Below are 20,370 nucleotides of genomic sequence, written 5' to 3'. Positions count from 1 at the left end.
CATTTAAATCTCTCTGTATTTTTTATTACTGGAGGTTTTAATTTTGATTGTCCCTTCCACCAGCATCAAGCTTCCTCTCTGCTGTGTGCCACATCATTTGAAGGCATCCGGTGCAGGATGGGAAGAGAAGGGTAGGCGGAGGGAGGCGGAGGGAGCCTCAGCCTGGGTGTCTGGATGAGGAATAAAAAGCCACAGGCTCCTGTTACAATTCCGCCTGGATTTGACTTAAAAACAACATTTTTTTTCCTATTTACTCCTAAACACACCACAGGGTGATGCCTCTCAGGCGTTTTGTTTTGCGTGCGTAAAGATGCCCTGATCGAGTGCCATGTAAAAAAAAACAGAACGTCTAAAGCTACAATTTTTATAACACAGACGAACGAAGTTTGCATGTTTTGGATTTTTTTAATATGAGTTATGTGTACATCGATACATCGCGAGTTATATCCAGATGATGAACATAGCTGGAGGTAGCCGTTTCCTTAAGATGGCAGAGATGGATTTAAAAACAGCCACATCAGCGATGGAAGCTTTGGTTCGTATCAGCGTGAGTATCTGTCTTCTTATTTGTGCTGTCGCTGGATTACACTTAAAGGACACACAGCTCAATAAATCATATTATAAAGGCAGCATCCTTTTGGAATAGAATTAAAGGCGTGGATGTCACCTGCAGGCACATTGCTGTAGAAAATGGGTCTCTGTCGTGCATGTAAGATGCTTCTAAGATGGAATTAAATGCACTGTCTGTGGCTGATAATATTTTTCAAGGGATCGTCGATTATTCTTGGCGCTGTCGTTCACAATAATGGGGAGAGTACCACACCGAAAAGGTGTGTTTTTTCCCCCTGGTTTGATGTTGCAAATGTCTAAAATTACACACATTATACACGTTTCTTTTTTGGGGGGTGGCTCGTTGGTCGTTTCCATGGAGACGGGATGCAGGATGCTGAGGAAAATGAAAAAAAATGTGTGTAGAGGCTGCTGGTGGCCGGCCATTAAAGAGTTAAATCATGCAAGTATTTTTCATACGGTTACAATACACAGTGCTGGGCAGACTACGGGCCGCAGAGTGCACGCATGGAGCACGTAGAGCTTCAAAAAAACGTGCAGCATCTTTCTTGGAATCAGCCGCCATAGTCCTCCTCCTCCTCTCCAGACCCCATCTTACCGGCGCGAGGGGACTCGGTGCTCGCGATGTAACGCCTCAAACCCCTCCCACCCGCGTTTCAAGAGACAGCGCTCTCTTGATGCTAGGAAAATATACACGTAGTCTACTGTCATGGCGCCTAGATTCCAGGTGAAGGTAAGGATGCGCTGCCTGTCTGTTTTACGCATTCACCACACTGGCCTCAGCAGTGCGCACCATCCATTCATGATGGATGCACAGAGCCACAGCTAAACGTGGTGTTTGCATGGTGTAGCCCGTGTAGCCTGCAGAAATGACTGCAATAGGCTGACCTGCTAAAAGAGGAGAGAAAGACAGGCCCCTGCTGACATTGGAGAATGACACAGAGACGCTGGGGTGGACAGAGGGAGAAAGTAGGTTGTGTTTAATTCATCAAATTAATCTAATTTTAAGCTTCAAAGTGGGTCTAGGCTCGTAGGTTTTTTCTCACAGAGGTCTAATCCTGTCTCAGCTGGCACGTCTGCAGCTCTGTTTATCAAATATTATCTTTATATTACCACTGATTCAGCATCCTCTTGCATGCAGGTTGTGATAACTTGTCTTGATGCTGCAGCACATCACATCACATCATGACAAAAACCCACAAATCCCCTATGCAGCACTATTACTGTCTGACTGTCTGTGTGTGCTCTGGATTTTGAATTAACTCACAGTGTCTGTCATGACTGCAAAAAGGCCCCGCAACAGTGCTGGGCTGAGAGTTTTGTGTCAAATGCATCCAAAAGCTGCACAAAACACAAAAATCTGACCGTAGCACTGATCTCCTGCAAGAGCCAGTGTCCTTTCCTGTCACATCTGTGCCCTTGAGTAGGACAGTGACATGCTAACAGCTCCACAGGCCAAGATGGAGGTGCTGGTTCAGCAGTGAGGAAACAAAAACTGTGTTTCATGTGTGTAATCTCCTGTACATTTGCACTGTTACCCTCTGTAATGGATGTTCTCTGTCACCATGAAAGCCATCAGCATCTCTACTAATGTCAAATATGAAGGCAGAAAACACATTTAAAATGTGTATAAAACATGCACATTTAAGCAGAGGAGGACGTTTAGACCCTTTAAGTAAAACTGTGGCATCTACACTGTGCATGTTTGGATGCAATAAATATAGACAGTCCTCATATAGAGTGTCATGCATACACGTGAGACTTCAGGCCGAAGAGCTGATGTTCTATGCTGATGGTGATTTAAAGGATGCAGGAGTTGAATTATTGATACCTGGTCTTTATCCATATTTAACAAGGATGGTGCCCTATGTCATCTATCAGTGACAGCTTCTTATTTTGCCCAGTTGGTCTTTATGTTCAGGTTCCTGTAGCACAGTGGCAAAGCTTCAGAGAAGAGCTGGATGTTACGCCTAAATACTCAAATCCAAACTGCAACTCAAAAATGAATCCATCAAATTGCAGTGACTTTAAATGGCAAACATTGCACAAAAATGGCCGACTTCCTGCTGGGCGTGATCAAAGAAGGGAAAGTTTACACATTTTTGTTCCCTCATCTGAGATTTCATTCATTTTCAGACTTTCCTTGATGCTCAATAAATCATTTTTGTGTCAGCTACAAACATTGCAACAAGAACAGGCCTCATAAATTACACAGTAAAGCATCATCAACGTCTGAAGCCTTTTTTTTTTAATTAGTTCGAGCTAGATGTGGCCAAGTGTTTATCCCATTATTAGTGTTCAGATGGCACCAAGCCTGTCCTAATCCTCCACCTCTTTGCTCCCAACAGTCTAACATGAAGAGCCTGGAGCACGAGTTGCATTGCCCTGTGTGTAAGGACATAGTTAAACAGCCTGTGGTCCTGCCATGCCAGCACAGCGTCTGCCTCCTGTGTGCCTCTGAGGTCTTAGTAGCCAATGGCTACCCCTCTCCAGAGCTTCCCCCGGAGCCCAACTCCCCAGCCTCCACGCCCAACACTCGCTCACCTCGTCAGGCACGAAGGCCTACACCTAAAGCCGAGCAGCGACCGATTGACCGCGTCCTGCGATCAGGTTTGTTTAAAGTATCTGTTCAGATGTCTTTATGACTTTGACAGCTTCCTTCATGTTTCCTCCTTGGTTTTAGGTCCCCACCCGCCTTCGCCATCCATGCCTCGCTCACCCGGATACGGGCGGCGCCGGAAGGACGGCCCACCCCTGGTGATGATGTTCCCCTGCGTTCCGTGCGGCAGAGACGTTGAACTGGGAGAGAAAGGCCTTACCGACTGTCTGCGCAACCTCACCTTAGAGCGTATTGTGGAGAGGTAGGTAACACACAAACATAAAATAATGAAAGAAGATGCGAGACTGGTCGACATACTGTACAGATCCTGTCTTCTCATGCTCACCCTCCACCACCAGGTACAGACACACAGTGAGTCTGGGCAGTGTGGCTGTCATGTGTCAGTTCTGTAAGCCTCCTCACACTCTGGAGGCCACTAAGGGCTGCGCTGACTGCAGGTCCAATTTCTGCAACGAGTGCTTCAAGCTCTATCACCCATGGGGAACGCAGCGGGCACAACACGAGCACATCCAGCCTACACTCAACTTCAGACCAAAGGTACTGAGAGACAACTGGATCCAAGTGATTCATGCATCCAGTCTGTCCTTGAGCCATTTCACTTAAGGATGGATGAAATGTTTAATTTAGATTAATGAAGAGCCATTAAAAAAGTTCACAGAGAGAGTTTCAACAGTAATTAATCAAATCTGGAGTTTGAAATGTTAATAAAGTTTTAGATCAGTTAAGTTGGGGACAAGGTTTCCTTCAGGCTGTAATTATACTCTCATCTGGACAGACACACAGACAGTCTACTTGGAGGACACGTCCCTTTGAGATGCTGTTATACAGACTCTCACATAGCCTCTCTACAAATTAAATGTCTCTGGTTTTGCAGTCTGAACAGGAGGTGGATGCACAAACTGTTTCCTAGTTACACCTTGACAATGGTGCATCATGTATTGATATTACATGACTAATTATAGTGTTATAAATGTAACAATTTTGCATCAGATGAATTTGTTCAGACTTGAATTTGATGTTCCTCAGGTTCTGACCTGTCCGGAGCACGACCAGGAGAAGCTGCAGTTCTACTGTCGGTCCTGCCAGCGGCTGCTCTGCCCTCTCTGCAAACTACGCCGCATCCACACTGGACACAAAATCCTCCCTGTGGCCCAGGCGTACCAAGTGCTGAAGGTACGACTCTGAACCGGAGCCGTTTCTCTGGAAGAAAAATCACTGTAGTTTCTGCTCATAATTCAGATGTTTGATGATGCAGTGACATAAATTTAAGGCAAAGTAGAATGAACAGTAGAAAAGTCTAGGCTGTGTGTATCAACTAATCTGTGTGTGTGTTTTTCGCTGTTTATGTGACAGGAAAAGATTACAAAAGAGATGAACTACATTCTGTCCAACCAGGACACAGTTCTGGCTCAGATTGCACAGCTGGAGAGTGGCATCACTCAGACTGAGGTGATTAATACTGCTGGCTGACAAAATGTTGCTCTGTGCAGCGTTAATGGCACACAGCAGCTTAATCTTGTAAAGCAGTCAAAGCTCCTGTGATGATTTTTACCAGCCCCCCCTAGTGAGAGGCCTGTTATGCTGCTTAGCTGTGATGCTGGTTGCAAGAAATTGGACTGCATTTGATATTATTATATTATAAAATATGTTTCACACACATTAACATCTGTTGAGCCTGCAGGTGGAGCAAAGAAACAATAATCCCTTCATCCTAATTTCACACAGTGTGTGTGTTGTTATTGACACAAACAGGCCTTTTCAGGCTAGTTCTTTTGGCAAACCTTGTGAAAAAAAGTTTTATGAAATTCTTGTGAGCCGGCATCAGCTTGGTGTTAGTTCTCAGATGTTTGAACATGTGCTATTCATCATCAGGTAAACAGCGTGTCAGCCAGAGAGCAGCTGGCTCAGAGCATCAGGGATCTGACCGCCGCTCTGGCCGAACGTCACGCTTCGCTCACTCAGGCGCTGGAGATGGCGCGACAGAAACGAGGCGAGGCGCTGGCGGCCCAGGTAGCAGAGAGACGCAGCCTGATGGAACACGCGGGGCTGATGGCGTTCACCCAGGAACTGCTGAAAGAAACCGACCAGCCCTGCTTCGTGCAGGCCGCTCGCCAGACTCATAACAGGTTTCCTCTGTTTGTTTAACTCTGGCATCACTCTCAAAAAAAGAAGTAGACTTCTTTCACATTAGAATTTGAACTTGTCAGCTCAGAAAAACACACCAGTCCTAATGAAAACACTGTGTGAACAGGGCTCCTCTGACTCTGCCTTCTCTCTGGTTCCCTGCTCCAGGATGAGCAAAGCAATCGAGAATCTTCAGAATTTCACTTTAGCCGCAGATCCATCCTTCAGACACTTCCAGCTGGACGTCTCCAAAGAACTCAAACTCCTGACGGAGCTCAACTTCATCCAGGGTGAGAAGGAGGGAGGAGGCGGAGGCGGGAAGTTAATTATTATAATCAGTGTGTTGACTTTATCACTACATGATGAAACACATTCTTGTCCTAGCTCCCTTGGCTCCAGTGATCGACACCCAACGCACCCTGGCCTACGACCAGCTCTTCCTATGCTGGCGTCTGCCCCACGAATCTGCACCCGCCTGGCACTTTTCCGTAGAGTTCCGTCGTCGCGGTGTGGTGCCAGGAGGAGCGTCCAGAGGCGGGATCAGAGGGGGGCTGGCTGCTGCCCGTTGGGGTTGGCAGCGTTTGGACGAAGTGAGCGGAAGCAGCGCTGTTATCGACAGGCTGGAGATGGACAGCGTGTACGTGCTGCGGGTGAGAGGCTGCAACAAGGCCGGCTACGGGGAGTACAGTGAGGAGGTGTACCTGCACACACCGCCCGCGCCAGGTGAGGACACGGTTTACAGACATCAGTATGGACACAAAGACGCAAGGAGACTGCATCCAAACAACACAGAAGGAGAGTTTAGTCAGTCTGTAGTGACCCTCTGCATGTTTTACCACCACAGGGATGGACTCAAATGGAGAAAGAACTTTACAAAAGTGTTGATGGCTGCTTGGTCAGCTTTACCTCGGCCATGTCAGCAGATATTATTGTAGTCAGGTTAGATCATGGATTCCTTTCTGCAACTTTAAACATGCTTTAGAAGGCAAACGTTAAAGTGTCTCCACCTTTTTTTTTTTGGCTATCATTGTCATGACTCTAGGCCACAAGACTGCTCCATTCATCACTGCTGTAGTTTAGGTGGGAAACATTGGCTTCTGATTTTATAGACGCACACAAAAAAATAAAGAAAATACAGCCAAACATCCACACCCAGTAATAATTTATCAGCTCTTATGGCAGATTTACAGATTATAAAACTTCACAGATGATTCCTCTTTTCAAAAAAGAGCTCATTAAAAGCTAAGGCTCCATGAAGCCCTAACATTTAAAGGACCGTCCTCCTTCTTAGTGTCCAATATTCTACATTTATTTTCATGTCTTCCAACCAATTATGCAAAACGTCTTGGTGCCACTTTTTGCATGACAGCTACAAAAACAAAATCTCATTACATCCACGCAGCAAGTTGTAGTTGCTGTCATCACCTTGTCACATTTACTCATTTACAATTAAAGCATTAGTGTGGTTGCCATGGTGAAATGCTTAAAAAAAATCATTCTCTTTTTTTTCTGCCCATTCCCAATTATTTCTGCCCCCCCTTCCTCCTTCCTCTCTCTCTTTCTGCACTTTCAACACATCCTCACTTTCTTGCTCCTTGTTTCCTCATCTCTGTCTCATGTATTATTCCCATTTCACAGCTTTGTGCTTGTCATCCTCTACTGTGCTACTTCCACGCCGCCAACCAACACGCCTCCTACAGAACGTAAGAAGTGCATTCACATCTCCCTCACCACCTCTCTGCACCCCACAGCTGCCCTTCCCTTTTCTTTGTGGTCATCCCACACATCCTCTGCTCTCATCCCTCTGCGTCCCACTTCACCGTACCTCCACCATAACGAGATGTGTCCGAGCGTCGATGAGGTTTGGGGTTTGTTAAGACCTGAGGCTTAACAACGTGGATCAGAGTCAGATCCAGGGCTTTTTAATGGTCGATTTGAGTGATCGGTAAATTCCCTGTGTCCCCTGTTGGATGTTTCTCCTTCCTGCTATTGCATATTTTCCCTCTGGAGAAATAAAAAAAGCACACTTCCCATAGCTAGAGCTTTGTTGCAGTACCTTCTGTATTTTTATTCCCTGAGTCATCAGTGTATATTCTCTTCCAGTGCTGGTGGGAGGAGGTGCATGCCTGCTCTCTGGCCCTCTCCCCTTGGTCTCTCCTCTAAAATGCTTCTTATTCTCCTCACTTCTTTTCTCCTTGCTGCTCTGTGACTGTAAATCTAATACACTCTCCCTGTATGACCCTGTATGTCTAAATGCACACGTCCGTCCGTCTTCTCATCCCTCCTCTGGTCTCCGTTCTTTTCTTTTTTCCCCCCTCTCTCTCTCTCTCCACTTCTCCTCACAGTGCTTAACTTCTACCTGGACTCCCGCTGGGGTCTCCATGCCGACCGGCTGGTGGTCAGCAAAGAGCAGCGCTGTGCTCGCAGCGTCCCTGGTCTGTCTCTGCTGCAGGCCGCTGATCACGCCCTCACTTCCTGTCACCTGACTTCTGACCTGCTGGTGGGGGATGTAGCTATTACACAAGGACGACACTACTGGGCATGCTCAGTGGAACCTGGATCTTATCTAGTGAAGGCAAGTAGATGCTAAAAATCATTACTTATGTTCCTCATGAATAAAACGTGTGGTACTTTTTAGGGTCCAGTTATAATCCTGTAGTTATCCCAGGACTAATAGTGTAAGAATATATTTTGTTTAATATTAGCCTGATTCTCATCCTCTTTATTGAACAGGTGGGAGTGGGTCTGGAATCCAAACTGCAGGAGTGGTTTCACCTTCCACAGGACATGGCCAGTCCTCGGTGAGTGGAGGGAATACAAAACAGAGGAATAAAGAATGTGTGCATGGGAACAGAGAAAAATAAACACATTTAAATCTCTCCCTGTCTCTCCAGCTATGACCCAGACAGCGGCCATGACAGTGGAGCAGAGGATGCCCTGGACTCATCTCCGCCTTTCTGCTTCCTCACTATGGGGATGGGTAAAATCTACCTGCCCCAGCACAGCTACCAACACCACCATCACCACGGCAACGGAATCCGAGACCCCATCGCCAACGGCAACGGCCCCTCCTCACCCGCAGGCCTCACCTACCCGCTGCCGCCACGGCTCGGTGTGTGCCTTGACTTTGAGAAGGGACGCGTCACATTCTACGACGCCCACTCTCTGCGCCCCCTGTGGGAGGGCCACGTGGATTGCTCCGGCCCTGTGTGCCCGGCTTTCTGTTTCATCGGTGGGGGGGCGCTGCAGCTGCAGGAGCTGGTAGCCAATCGGAACGCGGATCAGACCCCAGTCAGACGGGTCACCATCCAACCGCGTGTCTCTAATTTAAATAATAACAACTGATGCCCGGTCTGAAAGGGCGTGACGCTAATTTGGAATGTATTTGGTAATCGTGAAGTATTTACACAGCTAGAGCGAAAAGTTAGACATCTCAGCGATTTTTTTTGTTTTGTATTTAATTTTCTTGTACAATAAAACGTTTCTATAGCAACAAATATGCAATGTAATTATGTTTCTTACATTTTTGTTACATGCAGTTTTGCAGGAGTTATTGCTTAAAGTAGTGTTTGGTATTTCCAGCACTTGACATGTATTTAACCCTTTGATGCTTGCACTTGTAGCCCGGCTATATATTGCATACATTTATACAGCTAACGTAGAGACAGCAGCAGCACACGGCTTTGTTTATCCTGTAGAAGCTTTTACATCTCATGTCCCTTAATGTTTCTCTTTGTTTTAAAGATATGAACATGATGAAAATATTTTATTGCAGCTATAGCTGAAGCTGTGTTTAACCACAGTTAATGCTTCGCCCATTATGATCCCAACCAAAGTTATTGTTGTGTTGTTTTTTTTCTGGGATGTAAATGAGGTAAATTAGAGGTAGAGAGAAACAATGAGGCAATACTGTAATTAGATGCTCCAATTATACCTCCGCTGCACAGCTAATCACTAGTTCTGCTTGTGCACCACTGTTCTGTGTGTGTGTGAGAGTGTGTGTGTTCAATTCCCCCCTGTGTGTGTTTGTGTGTGTGTGTGCGTGGTTTGACAGCACCAACGGTACAAAAGAAAAAAAAGTTTTCTGACAAGCTTCTGATTTTTTTGCTACTCTTGCTTGATTGTGAGTTCATGAGCGGCGCTTCTTGTGTAAAGAATAGCAGATTTACTTCCTGTAAACTTCACCTGCTGGCAGACGACAAAAAAATGGATTAAAGAAATAAACACTGTTTAAATTACAAAAAAACACCCTCTGGTTTTTTTTTTTTCTTGTTCGGATTCAATCACTTCAGTTCATCATCAATGATACTGCTGTGAGGACAAACCAGTGGTTTGGCCACTAGGGGGCAGTAAGACACTGCTTAACACCTTAAACCTCCAATGGTAAGAATATTTTCATATGAAGTGTGATTATATTTGAAAACACAAAGTCTTACAAATTGCCTGTAGATCAATAAACAGCAGTTAATTGATCTACAGTGTTGATGAGTAATGTGGATACAATATATATACATATATATATATAGTTTCATTTGCTTTACTTGCTTTTAGCTTGTCTACATCTTTTTTCTTTGACATGCTGTGTGTGTGTGTGTGTTACGTTGTTCTTTCTTGTTTTAAAGTCACTTTTTGAACCACTGTGTGGAACAACAGCTGAAAATGAACACTGTGTGCATCAAAACAATCCATTAAATAGAATAAATGTGCGTCATAATAAGGGGGCACAGTGGGAAAAGAGTGAGTTGCTGTACTTTAACTAAGCTATGATCGCAGCAACAATAAATCATTGATTTAACAGCACACCCACCTTTACACATGCTGGCTGCTCGGTCCATCATAAAGTCTAACTGCTAAAAACACTCATGCCAAGTTCCTGCACTCCACAGAACAGCATTCACTGCCAAACACTCTCATGTACACACACACACACAGGGTCATGTACAAGAGGGGTCTGTGAATCAAACTTCACTGTTTACACACATGTAATAAAAACTGAACATAACAACTGACATAAAATACTGATCTATATATATGAAGAGGAGTTTCATAAAGAGCAAAGGACGCCACCTATTGGCTACTCCTAATTCAAAACAGCAATGCCTGAAATACCTCTAAACGCTGTCATATCTGGGCTTTCCTAATAGGAAGTAACAGGCTTATGGTGTTTATCAAAAAGATTCTTGTTCAATGAAACAGCCTGTGTGAGAATAATGAACAGTGATGACCATCTGCTTCTGATCAACATATTAACACCTCACATGTGCAGGCACTTGGCATTCCTTATGTAAATGTAATGTAAATCGCCAGAGTTTACCTTTTATAGGCTTCAATATGAAAATCCACATATGTGTTTAATTGGGCCCACATTCAAGAGGGAAACTATACGGGGATTTGGGTTTGCCTTGACCACAAAGGGGAAATAAAAAAATGTAGAAAAAAGAAGAAGAAGAAGAAGAAGGGAGATTGAGAAAGAAAATAATAAAGCACACGGCCTTGACACGGGCCAAGGTTCTTTTATAAAGTCCTAATACAGATAAAAAATACTGCCTCCAAAAAGAGGTTTAGCTCTGATCCCTCATGATATAGAAGAAGTGGAATGTACAGTAAAGCATGGATACAGAACCACACAAACCTCCCTTCACCCTCCCCATTGTGCTCGCTGCACCTCTCTCTTCTTTAGTCCAAATCTGTAACAGATTGGGTTTAGTCTGACTGGAGGTATGCAGCCACAACACCACATGCAGGGGTCTGCATAATCCCTTCACTGAGTATTAAGCACACAGCATGGGCATTCTTTTAAAGACCCTGCAGGAATTACCAATACATAATCTCCATGATCATCATTTAGGATAGTTCATGGGGGAGGATGAAGGGGGGATGATGGGGGGGCTTCTGAACTTATGAAGGATCTGAGAGATATATACAATCTGTGATGATGTGCTGCCATCTGGAGAACACGCAGGGCAGAGACTGCTGGAATCCGCTAACCCGACCGTCTTCAACATGGAGCTGAACCACATGTTCATGAGGCCTGATCTGTTTGTTGAATGCACCGTGTGGTTTCTATAGCCTGAAGTGAAATACATTGTTTATAGGGAACAAACTTAATACTCCTCTGCTCAGTCAAAACCATTACCATGGATCTCTGTGATGGAGCCCTGCAGTAGAAAAAAAATAAATGAACTAAAGTACGATTGAATATCACCCATGGCTGTTAAATGAACTACAGTCAATTTAAAGGCCGGATTGGCTCTAGAAGTCTGAATGACGTCATTTGAATATTTATCCGCAAAGTAGGGATGTCCCGATCCAATCACGTGATGGGAAATCGGGCCCGATTACGTGATTTCAGACTCGATCGGAATCGGACATTACCTCCCAATCAGGACTCGAATATATATTTATTAGGACTCTCAAAGTTATTGCCTTCTGTGCAAGGTGGCTCTGTGTCCTGTAGTGTAGGGGTATGACAGTCGCTTTTGGCGTGAGAGGTCCTGGTTCGAGACCTCGATGAGCCGCTGCGTATGTGACATCTTCTAGCGTGGCCTGGTCTGGACACACACACACACGTTTTGCTAGGATCGGATCGGGACCCGGTATCGGCAGATACTCAAGATCAAATGACTCGGAGGCAAAAAAAAACCTGATCGGGACATCCCTACCGCAAAGGGCTATTGGAAAACAATCAATGGTTACACAATGTGTATTGTACCCTGTGTGGTTTGAACTGTTACTTGACCTGCAACACTGGAAATTAAGTAATGAATAACGTTACAGCAAGCTAAACTTTGTCATACTAAAGGCAAGCTAACCAAATTAGCATCCAGATTGAATGTGGAGGTTGAATGGAAAGGGAGGCAGTTTGTGTGTATTAGCAGGAAGGTAAGCTAGGCTAGGCTAGGTGTAGCCTACACTGTTTTGTTCTAGCATTGTTTACTTTGTAACGTTAGCTAGAAAATCAATTTGGTAAAGGCGAACTAGCCACATTAACAGCAAGATCAGACCTGAGACGTTGAATGAGCAAGATGCTGTCATCAACTAGGTAGGTTGCAGTTCACGTGTATTAGCAGATAAGCTAGCATCACCGAGACAATCACTGCATGTTAATGTCTACTAGAGAGAAGAAAGCAATCAATAGTTACACCCTTTTGGTTTGAGCGATTACATGTGGGAAAGGAACTGATCACAGCGAGGTTAGCTTTGACAGCTAGCTCTGCCTACACTAGCATTGTTTACTTTTAATTTGCTGAAGGCAACTGCTCCAATTTTGGGGACAGATCACTTCTTGGAGTTTAAATAATTGAAATGAGGGCCAGCAGTCTTTATTAGCAGGCATTGCTTCAAACACTGCCCTGCTACTTTCAACAACAAACTTTTCACAGGCTAAAAGCAACTAAACATCACAGTCCACTTAATATAAATCAACCTGAAACTTTTGCTTGTAAAAAAAAAAAGCAGGACATTAATATGATGTTTGTGTTTAATTATTCATCGATATAAAGACAAACTTCACACGAGGTGATAGTAATCCTTCCTTCTCCATATGTAACAGGTTTTTTGCTGAAAAGATTGAATCACTTTCACACCATTTGTTTCTCCTGCTGAGTTTGTTAAACTCAATAACGCCGCCTTGATATTATTCTTCCAGACTCGGTCACTGCTGAAACATTTATGTTTCTCTTTCCATGGGTCTACCCATGAGACGGAGAGCCATTAATAATATACAACTTCCTGCTTTTATCACATTGATAATCTGAATGGAGGTAGAAGGGAGAGGAAAAAAATCAATCAGCTAAATGTTGGCTAAGAGGATTTGAGGGGCATAGAGGGGCCATCCTCCCTCACTATAATAAATGAGGGGTGACAGTAATGCTAGATAAAGCCCATATGGCCACATACTGTAACCCAGTGCACTGTGATTGTGAGGGAAGACACAGGGCTAATTCAGTTTACGCTCCTCCTCTATTGGATTTGTGTACTGCACTTTGTTTTCTCCATTTTTATGATGCAATCACTATTATGCAGCGATCGTGTGGATCATCGTGTGAGGCATGCAGCATGTAATTTTACTATTAAAGTGTCGGCCCGTATCACACTGTGCATCACAGAAGCAGACTGGGAAATCCTGGCTACTGTCAGACTGTTATTCCACTGTTATCTGACCCCTTCATATTATTCTTCTGTATGTTTTTGTGTGAGGATTTAAATGGAGACATATTGTAAGACCGAGATGGAACATAGCCACCTGTCAAAAATCAACCACAGTGATAGGGTAGCAGTCTGTAGGTGTCAAATAATGTGAGGAATATGGACTAAATTGAGGCTAACACTCTAAGGCCCCATTCACACTGGAGAAAGTCTATCCAGCTAGAGTGGGCCTGAATCCGGATAGCCTTTAAGCTGGATACTTTCAGACCTATTTTCAAATCTGGCTACCACACACGTGTGTCCGCGCTCAATCTGGCTTGTTTGTTGTCCTCCAAACCACTAGGTGGCGCCTCGTAATATACAGAGTCTGTTCAGGCCGTGGTAGGACCACATGTGCATATGCTTGTTCTTTCCTTTTTTTCGGTTTAAAAAGCAGTTTATTCCTTTGTAGCCCTGTTGAAAATAAACTCGGGGCAAAGCTGACGGTTGTTTACATACGGCTTTTGTATGCGACCCGGACCCTGTCCCCGTGAACTGGAAGTATCACATCCCTTGCGGAATTCGCTAGCCGCATTTGTGTTCAGACCTGAGCCACATTTGGTGGATCTATCCGGATTCGCATTGTTCAGACTCAAAAAACTATCCAGATACGACCGGAATCCCGCTCTAGCCAGATTGATTTCCCCAGTGTGAACGGGGTCTAAATGCTGCAACGCTGGCAAGTTAAAAGCCTTGGTGTAAATGAGAATAACACTGCGATACAGGCCGTAGTGCAATAGACAGATGATTTTTGTGTGTTATGAATGAACACAGTGGACCCAAAGCTCATCTATGGTTTCACATTGCTTCAAAAATTGTCTCTTAAAACCACTTCTCATCAGACCAGAGTTTTAGGACCCAGTAAGCTGACACATTGGTTGGTTTGTTGTGGATAACTGCACAGAAATCACCCCTCATCACACATGAATGAGGTTGTTCTTCAGAGATTATTCTGAGTGAATCCAAAAGGATGGCTCTTAAAATTCTGTGTTATGATTCAAGTCTGTGAAGTTACAGCTTTAGGCCGAGTGGTGAAACTTCAGATATACTGTATGTCTGTCTGTAACTTAACAACTTGGATATTATTGTTTCCAATAAAAAAAAAAGCTAAGGTGTGGGATGGAGCGTTTTAGCAAGACTAATGATACAGAATTCTTTGCAACAAATGGCGTGAGCAGGTGTGGCAGGTGTGTGCACGCACCGTTAGAAGCCGTGATTTTGGATCGAGCTTTATGGACTATGTGACAGATCCATTCAGTAAGCCAGTCCGTCATTCAGGACGCAGTGCTTTCTGAGCGGTTTTCCACTGTGGTCAGACATGCTGAGTTGGACCTACACAGTTAAAATTCCAGGTCTCTGAAAAGTAAAAGGCAAGTCAAATCAGTGTGTCAACAGGGGATCTGTAAACCACACGTTTCCTGGACGGCTCTGTCGGGACCAGCTGTGCATACATCACGGCCTGCATGAAGAAGAAAGAAATACAGAAAGAAGACAGACATGTGACACCAACAGACACACACACAACATGAAATGGAGGAGAAGGACTTGACCCGTGAGAGGAGAAAAACAGGCTGTCCATCTCTCTGAAGTCTCATGACTCCTCCGTCCGATCTGTTACCACGTTAATACCTCCCACCAGCCGAACCCCCGGCCCTCTCTGCCTGTCCCTCCTCACCTCCCAGATGCTCACCCAGTGAAGGGGTGAAAGGTTGGCAGGTGCCTCAAGGAGCAGCGAAGAGCGCTGGGGTCAGATTTCTAAAGAGGTCAAACAGTCACCGTCTCCGGGTGGAGTGGAACGGCCGAGCAATATGGCCGACGTCCAGATAGACAGGACCACAGAGCAGACGCTCGACCCGATCAACTTCATTTGTGGGTAATGACAGATAGCCATGCCCCCCTGAGGTGGCCACAATCAGCTTTCAGAGCATTACCCACGTCTTCCTACAAATAATCCATAATCCTTGACCTTTAGCATTTCAGTGGCAGCCACAGCATCGGCGGCACATGTATGTACAGCACATTTGTCTCAATTCTGATCTGTAATTTCGACATAAAGTGAGAGCCATTGATTATGCGTGACATGCTGAACAAATAGCTCACCACTGCAGCCTCTTTAAGTGTGTAATTAATTTGTAGAGTGAATCTATAGCTTATGGATCTGTGGCCAGATGACCGAATCCACGTGAATACTCCAGTCAGGACTTCGACCCTGATTGTCGGACCTAATTTGGCGGAACAAGAAAGGACATTGTCTGTATAATGAGGCACCAAAGGCGATACATATAGCATGCAGCCAGGGATGCTCTCATCCATCGACTGGACTTAATGAGTTTTGGTGTGTAACTTTGTGTTGGATTTGGCTAGTTTGGCTCGCTGATACATGCTCCATAGGATCCTCATTACATCAGTGAAATGGGCCAATAAAGTCTGGAAATGTGTACGCCGAAATCGATGTGTTATTGGTCTTCCTGGAGGTTTACACATCCAGCCCAGAGATTTAATTCACCTACACTGTAGCATCTCCTGTGTACGTCAGCTCTATCAAAGGAAGACATTGTAGTGAGCAGATAAGGCCAGGCAGAACTCCCTTCTTCCTCCTATTACCACCCATTATGTAAACACAAGACGAGGTCAGTTTATTCCAGTCTAGACATGGAGCCCTCCATCATCCGCCCCTTGCTGTGTACACACAGCACTGACCCACATTAATACATTTATAATCAATACGTCCTCAGGCCCCTCGTGCTGACTCGCCTATCAGATGCTGAAGGAAATTGTGCCGTCCAATTTAAAATGGCCCCTGGGGGAAGGGAGAAGGGGGACTTTCATAACCATGTGCCAATTAGTTCCACTGTCAATAATGGTAATGCTAAAGGACATTGTGTTTCAGGGTGAGAGGAGAGGAACAGATAGAGGGAGGAGGGAGACATCATCAAGCTTCTGCCCGTTGTTCATTGTTAATGGCTGTTACACTGACAAGAAGCATTTGATCAGACACACACACACACACACACACACACACACACACTTATTATAGGCTAAGGATGTGGCTGAGGGGGTTGTGTTATGGGGCAGAATTACACAACCCATGAAGATAATAAGAAACGACGTCTTATAAAGGTCAACAAACAAAGCACTAGTGGGACAAAAACAGGCTGTGTGATGAGATTCATTAGGACAGCATTGAGAGCATGGAGGGAGAGAAGAGTAGTGGTGGTGGTGGTGGTGGTGGTGGGGGTGGAGACATTCCTCCGCTGCTTCACTGCGGCCGTCACAGCAGCAGCTGAAACAGGTGTGTCTTTCTACTCAGGGCATCAGGGGCCAAGTGGTATTCTCACATGGTTAAGGCTGGTCACACTCGACCACACTCTGACCTTACACACATTCGAGTAGCCCAGGACTTCATTAAGCAGGCCCTAAGTAGCACACGGGTCCCACAACTATTATCTCAGCAATTTACCACACAGACTCTCGCTGTCGCTAAAATGATCTTGACTCAAGGATATTTATGAACCGTGTGCTTATCAGTGTCAGAACTTTCAGGAACCCTGCTCTGATTCCAGGACCCCTGATGAAAAGTATCACCGGGTGCTCCACCCTGATCCATCTACTTTGATTCACCTCAACTGTCTGAGGAGCCTCACCTCATCAAACTTGGAAAGTCATCCAGCAAAGTCAGCCGATTTGTCCCGACAGAAAAAGTGTATCTAGGAGCCCGGTGCCATTTCAATCCTAAGCTTTGCCAGCCTTCAATATGTGCTTATGAACTACTGCATGAGATGAAAGAACATTCGAAACAGCAGAAACTATTATCAGCTCCCAGTAGAGCCAAAGGAATGTGATGAGCTCCGGCCTCTACCACCATTACATAGGACATGTTTTGTGAGCCTGGCCGTTCCTCTGAAGGTAGGATGTGAAGAAAGAAATTGGAAGGTCCAAAGTATAGCCTTCTGTTGATCTGTTGGTCATGCAACATCTTGAGAGTGTTTGTCTTTCACTTTCACACAAATCACCCACCGGCGTCCACAGACCGAACAACAGCTCTGTGTTTGCTGCTGCTTTCTCTGGTGGTTACTTTCTCACAATTTTGACATTTTTCGGTAACAAAGGAGCCTGGAACTGTGAAGAACAAAATTGTGATAAAAACTACTTAAGTAAATATAATGTGACAGATCAGAAAGAACTGGAAGAAAAAAAGCAAATAAGCAAAACTATTTTGTTACCGCGACATGTCATGTTCTACCCCCTGAAGTTCAGACTTGAGTTGAAATCACCCCGAAAGGCTTAAAAGTGTCACTGGTCAGTTTTTCAGATTTGCCAGCTAGAAGAACATCAAGGAATTTTCTTGTGGCTAAAATTCCCCATGAATTATCCACCGAAATGACTTCCTGAAGACGATTGAGGTTCCAGCATAATGCTTCATCTTTCATCTCCACAGCCTGGTTTAAACTGCGTTTGACAAGGCCGAGCAGTTTGCTGATTGGTCTGGCTTTTAGCTGCCAGGTTTAGTCAATCTGAACTGATACTTTCCAGACTGAAAAAAAAAATCATTCAGGGGAAAAACGTTTAAAGAATTTTCAGATTTCAGCTGGTTTTCGCTGCCGGGACCACCTCTCCTTCCACCAACAATATCCCAGCATGGGAGCTGGACGTGGTGACGCACTTTAAGTCACCGCTTCCTTTCTCTGAACACGACTAAGCTTACATCTAATGACAACATAAAAAAACAGCTATGGTCTGCAGCGCAGGAAACAGAGGGTTCCTGTTTTTGAATCTGAGCTCTATTGTTATCCTCACCAGGACTTTGACAGTCCTCTCTCTCTCTCTCTCTCTCTCTCTCGCTCTCTCTCTCTCTCCTCTCCTACTTTTGCCTAGCACACTTCAGATATTACACAATTATTATCTAACCAAATCTTGATCCCTACATAGCTCTTTAGCAGCACACTTTCTTATCTGGACCTTTCACTCTGCTAATATTGACAAAGCCGGAGAGATAGAGTCAACACAACTCTCCATTGCCACTCTTCCTGTTTTATCTGTGCCTCTTATCTCTGCTCTCTGGCTGGAGTCACACGGTCACTCCTATTTCTGCACTTGAAGATCAAGTATCTCCTCTGCCATCCCTCTGTTTCCCCCCTCTCTGCATGGACTCTCCTGTCTCCTTACGTTCAGTGGCCCCTTGTGGGAACCGAGGTGATGCATGCCGGGCTGTTGTGCAGCTGAAGGTGTTAGTGGGGGGGGGATTGAAGAAAAGTCTGGATAAGCAACAGCTGGATTTAATGCACCATTAAGGTCACTGGTTGTTCAAGCTGCACCTGCAAATCCCCTGATTTCACCCCTCATCTAAACCTCTCTCCCCTGTCTGCTCCCCCCTCCCTCCCTTCATTTTTATGTTACCCTCTCCTCTTTCGTCCACATATTTGGTCACCCCTTCTTTTCATTCCTGCTCCTCTCAGCTTTCCCCTCTCTTGTCCTGTCAACTATGAAATCCCATCACCCCACCCTCTTCTCCGTTTTGTTTCTTTGTCAAAAATAACTGCTGCCACTGCTTCACCTCTCTCCGTCCTTGTCTCTTTTTTTGTTTTAATCTGCATGTCCCTCTCTCTCTCTCTCTCTCACTCTTTCTTTTTCTTTTTCGGACTCTACGTGTCTCTCATTCTCTCAGTTTCATGCCCCTCCTGCTTGCAGGCTGTTGTGTTTTGTCTGCCAGGCCTTCTCGGCTGGAGCGCAGGTTTCCTGAGTACTGGAACGGAACAGGAGCTGGCAGGGAGACACACTGAGAAAAGCCAGTTCGGCCGTTCCCACTGAGCATCACACGCGCTCACACCGACGCATTCCAGGCAGGACACAGCACACGCCATAACGTAGCCAATGTAACGATGCATCATGTCATTGGGTAACCCGACCTCCGTTCAGGTGATTGTGTCAGTGGAGCAACATGAGCTTGATAGTCAGATGTCCACTGCATGTCATTATTAAAGGGGTCACGGCTGCTTCTGTCTGGGTTTTTGGTTCTTACTCCGACTTACACAACAAATGGAGATCTGTGTGTTCATCACAGCCCACTGCTACAGCACAGAACAAACAATCTGCACAATGATCTGCCGGATAAGCTCTGTAACCTCAGCCCCATAACCCCTGGTATGAGCCACATCATAAACAGTGTGCCAGAAAGCAGATGTGTGGCAAAAGGTTGACGAAAGGCTAATAAAAAAAAACCCTGTTACACACTGACCCACCATCCCACCTCCGTAAAGAACAAATTACATATGTATCCATCACCAGACAAACGTGCGATTTGCAGTGGATTTCATTGATGTGAATGAAGATGTCGTTGTGGGCAAATGAGACCTAATAGCTTTGATTATTCGATCTTTAAAAGCCTAATAAACATAATAAAATAACCAGCAGCTGCATGTTTTTATGCCGCAGCTCCTTGTTAGTGAAATTGAAAGCAAAAACCATGGACAAACATTGAAGCCACATACATTGGAAAACCACAGAGCCTGTTTTAAGAAGAAAAAACCTCAACAATGCTTAACAATAACAAAACTTTATAAAAAATAATTGTTGATTTCAAGATTTAAGAAAAAAAAAACGTTGCACAGCACACACGCATAAATCCTGATTATCTTACGGGCTTCATAAACATAAGAAGCAGGCGTCAGCAGATGCGCAGATCGTCACTCACACTATTAACTCAGGCAAACATAAACACCACCCTCCTAAGAATAACTCTCCATTTTTCCCCAAAGAATGATGTTTATTTCTCGGTGGCTCTTTAGTGTATCCCTCTCGCTGGCTAAGTGAATAATGTTTACATCTCCTCCCAATCCTGATTCCACCCTGGAGATATCTGTGGCCTCTGC

The 20,370-nt window shown here is 44.9% G+C and overlaps 1 protein-coding gene across 1 annotated transcript; it reads left to right on the top strand.

The window, feature by feature from the left end:
• The first annotated feature begins 1,282 nt into the window (after window positions 1-1,282).
• On the top strand, window positions 1,283-8,659 carry trim46b (tripartite motif containing 46b). Its single transcript, XM_028399970.1, has 12 exons — window positions 1,283-1,303; window positions 2,919-3,180; window positions 3,254-3,431; window positions 3,529-3,727; window positions 4,217-4,363; window positions 4,544-4,639; window positions 5,063-5,316; window positions 5,483-5,604; window positions 5,699-6,037; window positions 7,660-7,889; window positions 8,048-8,115; window positions 8,209-8,659. The coding sequence occupies exons 2-12, from the start codon at window positions 2,925-2,927 to the stop codon at window positions 8,657-8,659; spliced, it is 2,340 nt and encodes a 779-aa protein (XP_028255771.1). The 5' UTR covers window positions 1,283-1,303; window positions 2,919-2,924.
• The last annotated feature ends 11,711 nt before the right edge of the window (window positions 8,660-20,370 follow it).

The sequence above is a fragment of the Parambassis ranga genome, chromosome 2 (genome assembly GCF_900634625.1).
Source record: "Parambassis ranga chromosome 2, fParRan2.1, whole genome shotgun sequence".
NCBI lineage: Eukaryota > Metazoa > Chordata > Actinopteri > Ambassidae > Parambassis > Parambassis ranga.
Note: the sequence above shows the minus strand (reverse complement) of the source record. Positions and strands in the feature narration are given on the sequence as shown.

Excerpts from the sequence above, each read along its gene's own strand:
- trim46b (XM_028399970.1), top strand. The coding sequence starts at position 2,925 with ATGAAGAGCCTGGAGCACGAGTTGCATTGCCCTGTGTGTAAGGACATA. Across the intron at positions 3,181-3,253 it reads TGACCGCGTCCTGCGATCAG|GTCCCCACCCGCCTTCGCCA; the intron begins GTTTGTTTAAAG and ends CCTTGGTTTTAG. Across the intron at positions 7,890-8,047 it reads CTGGATCTTATCTAGTGAAG|GTGGGAGTGGGTCTGGAATC; the intron begins GCAAGTAGATGC and ends TTTATTGAACAG.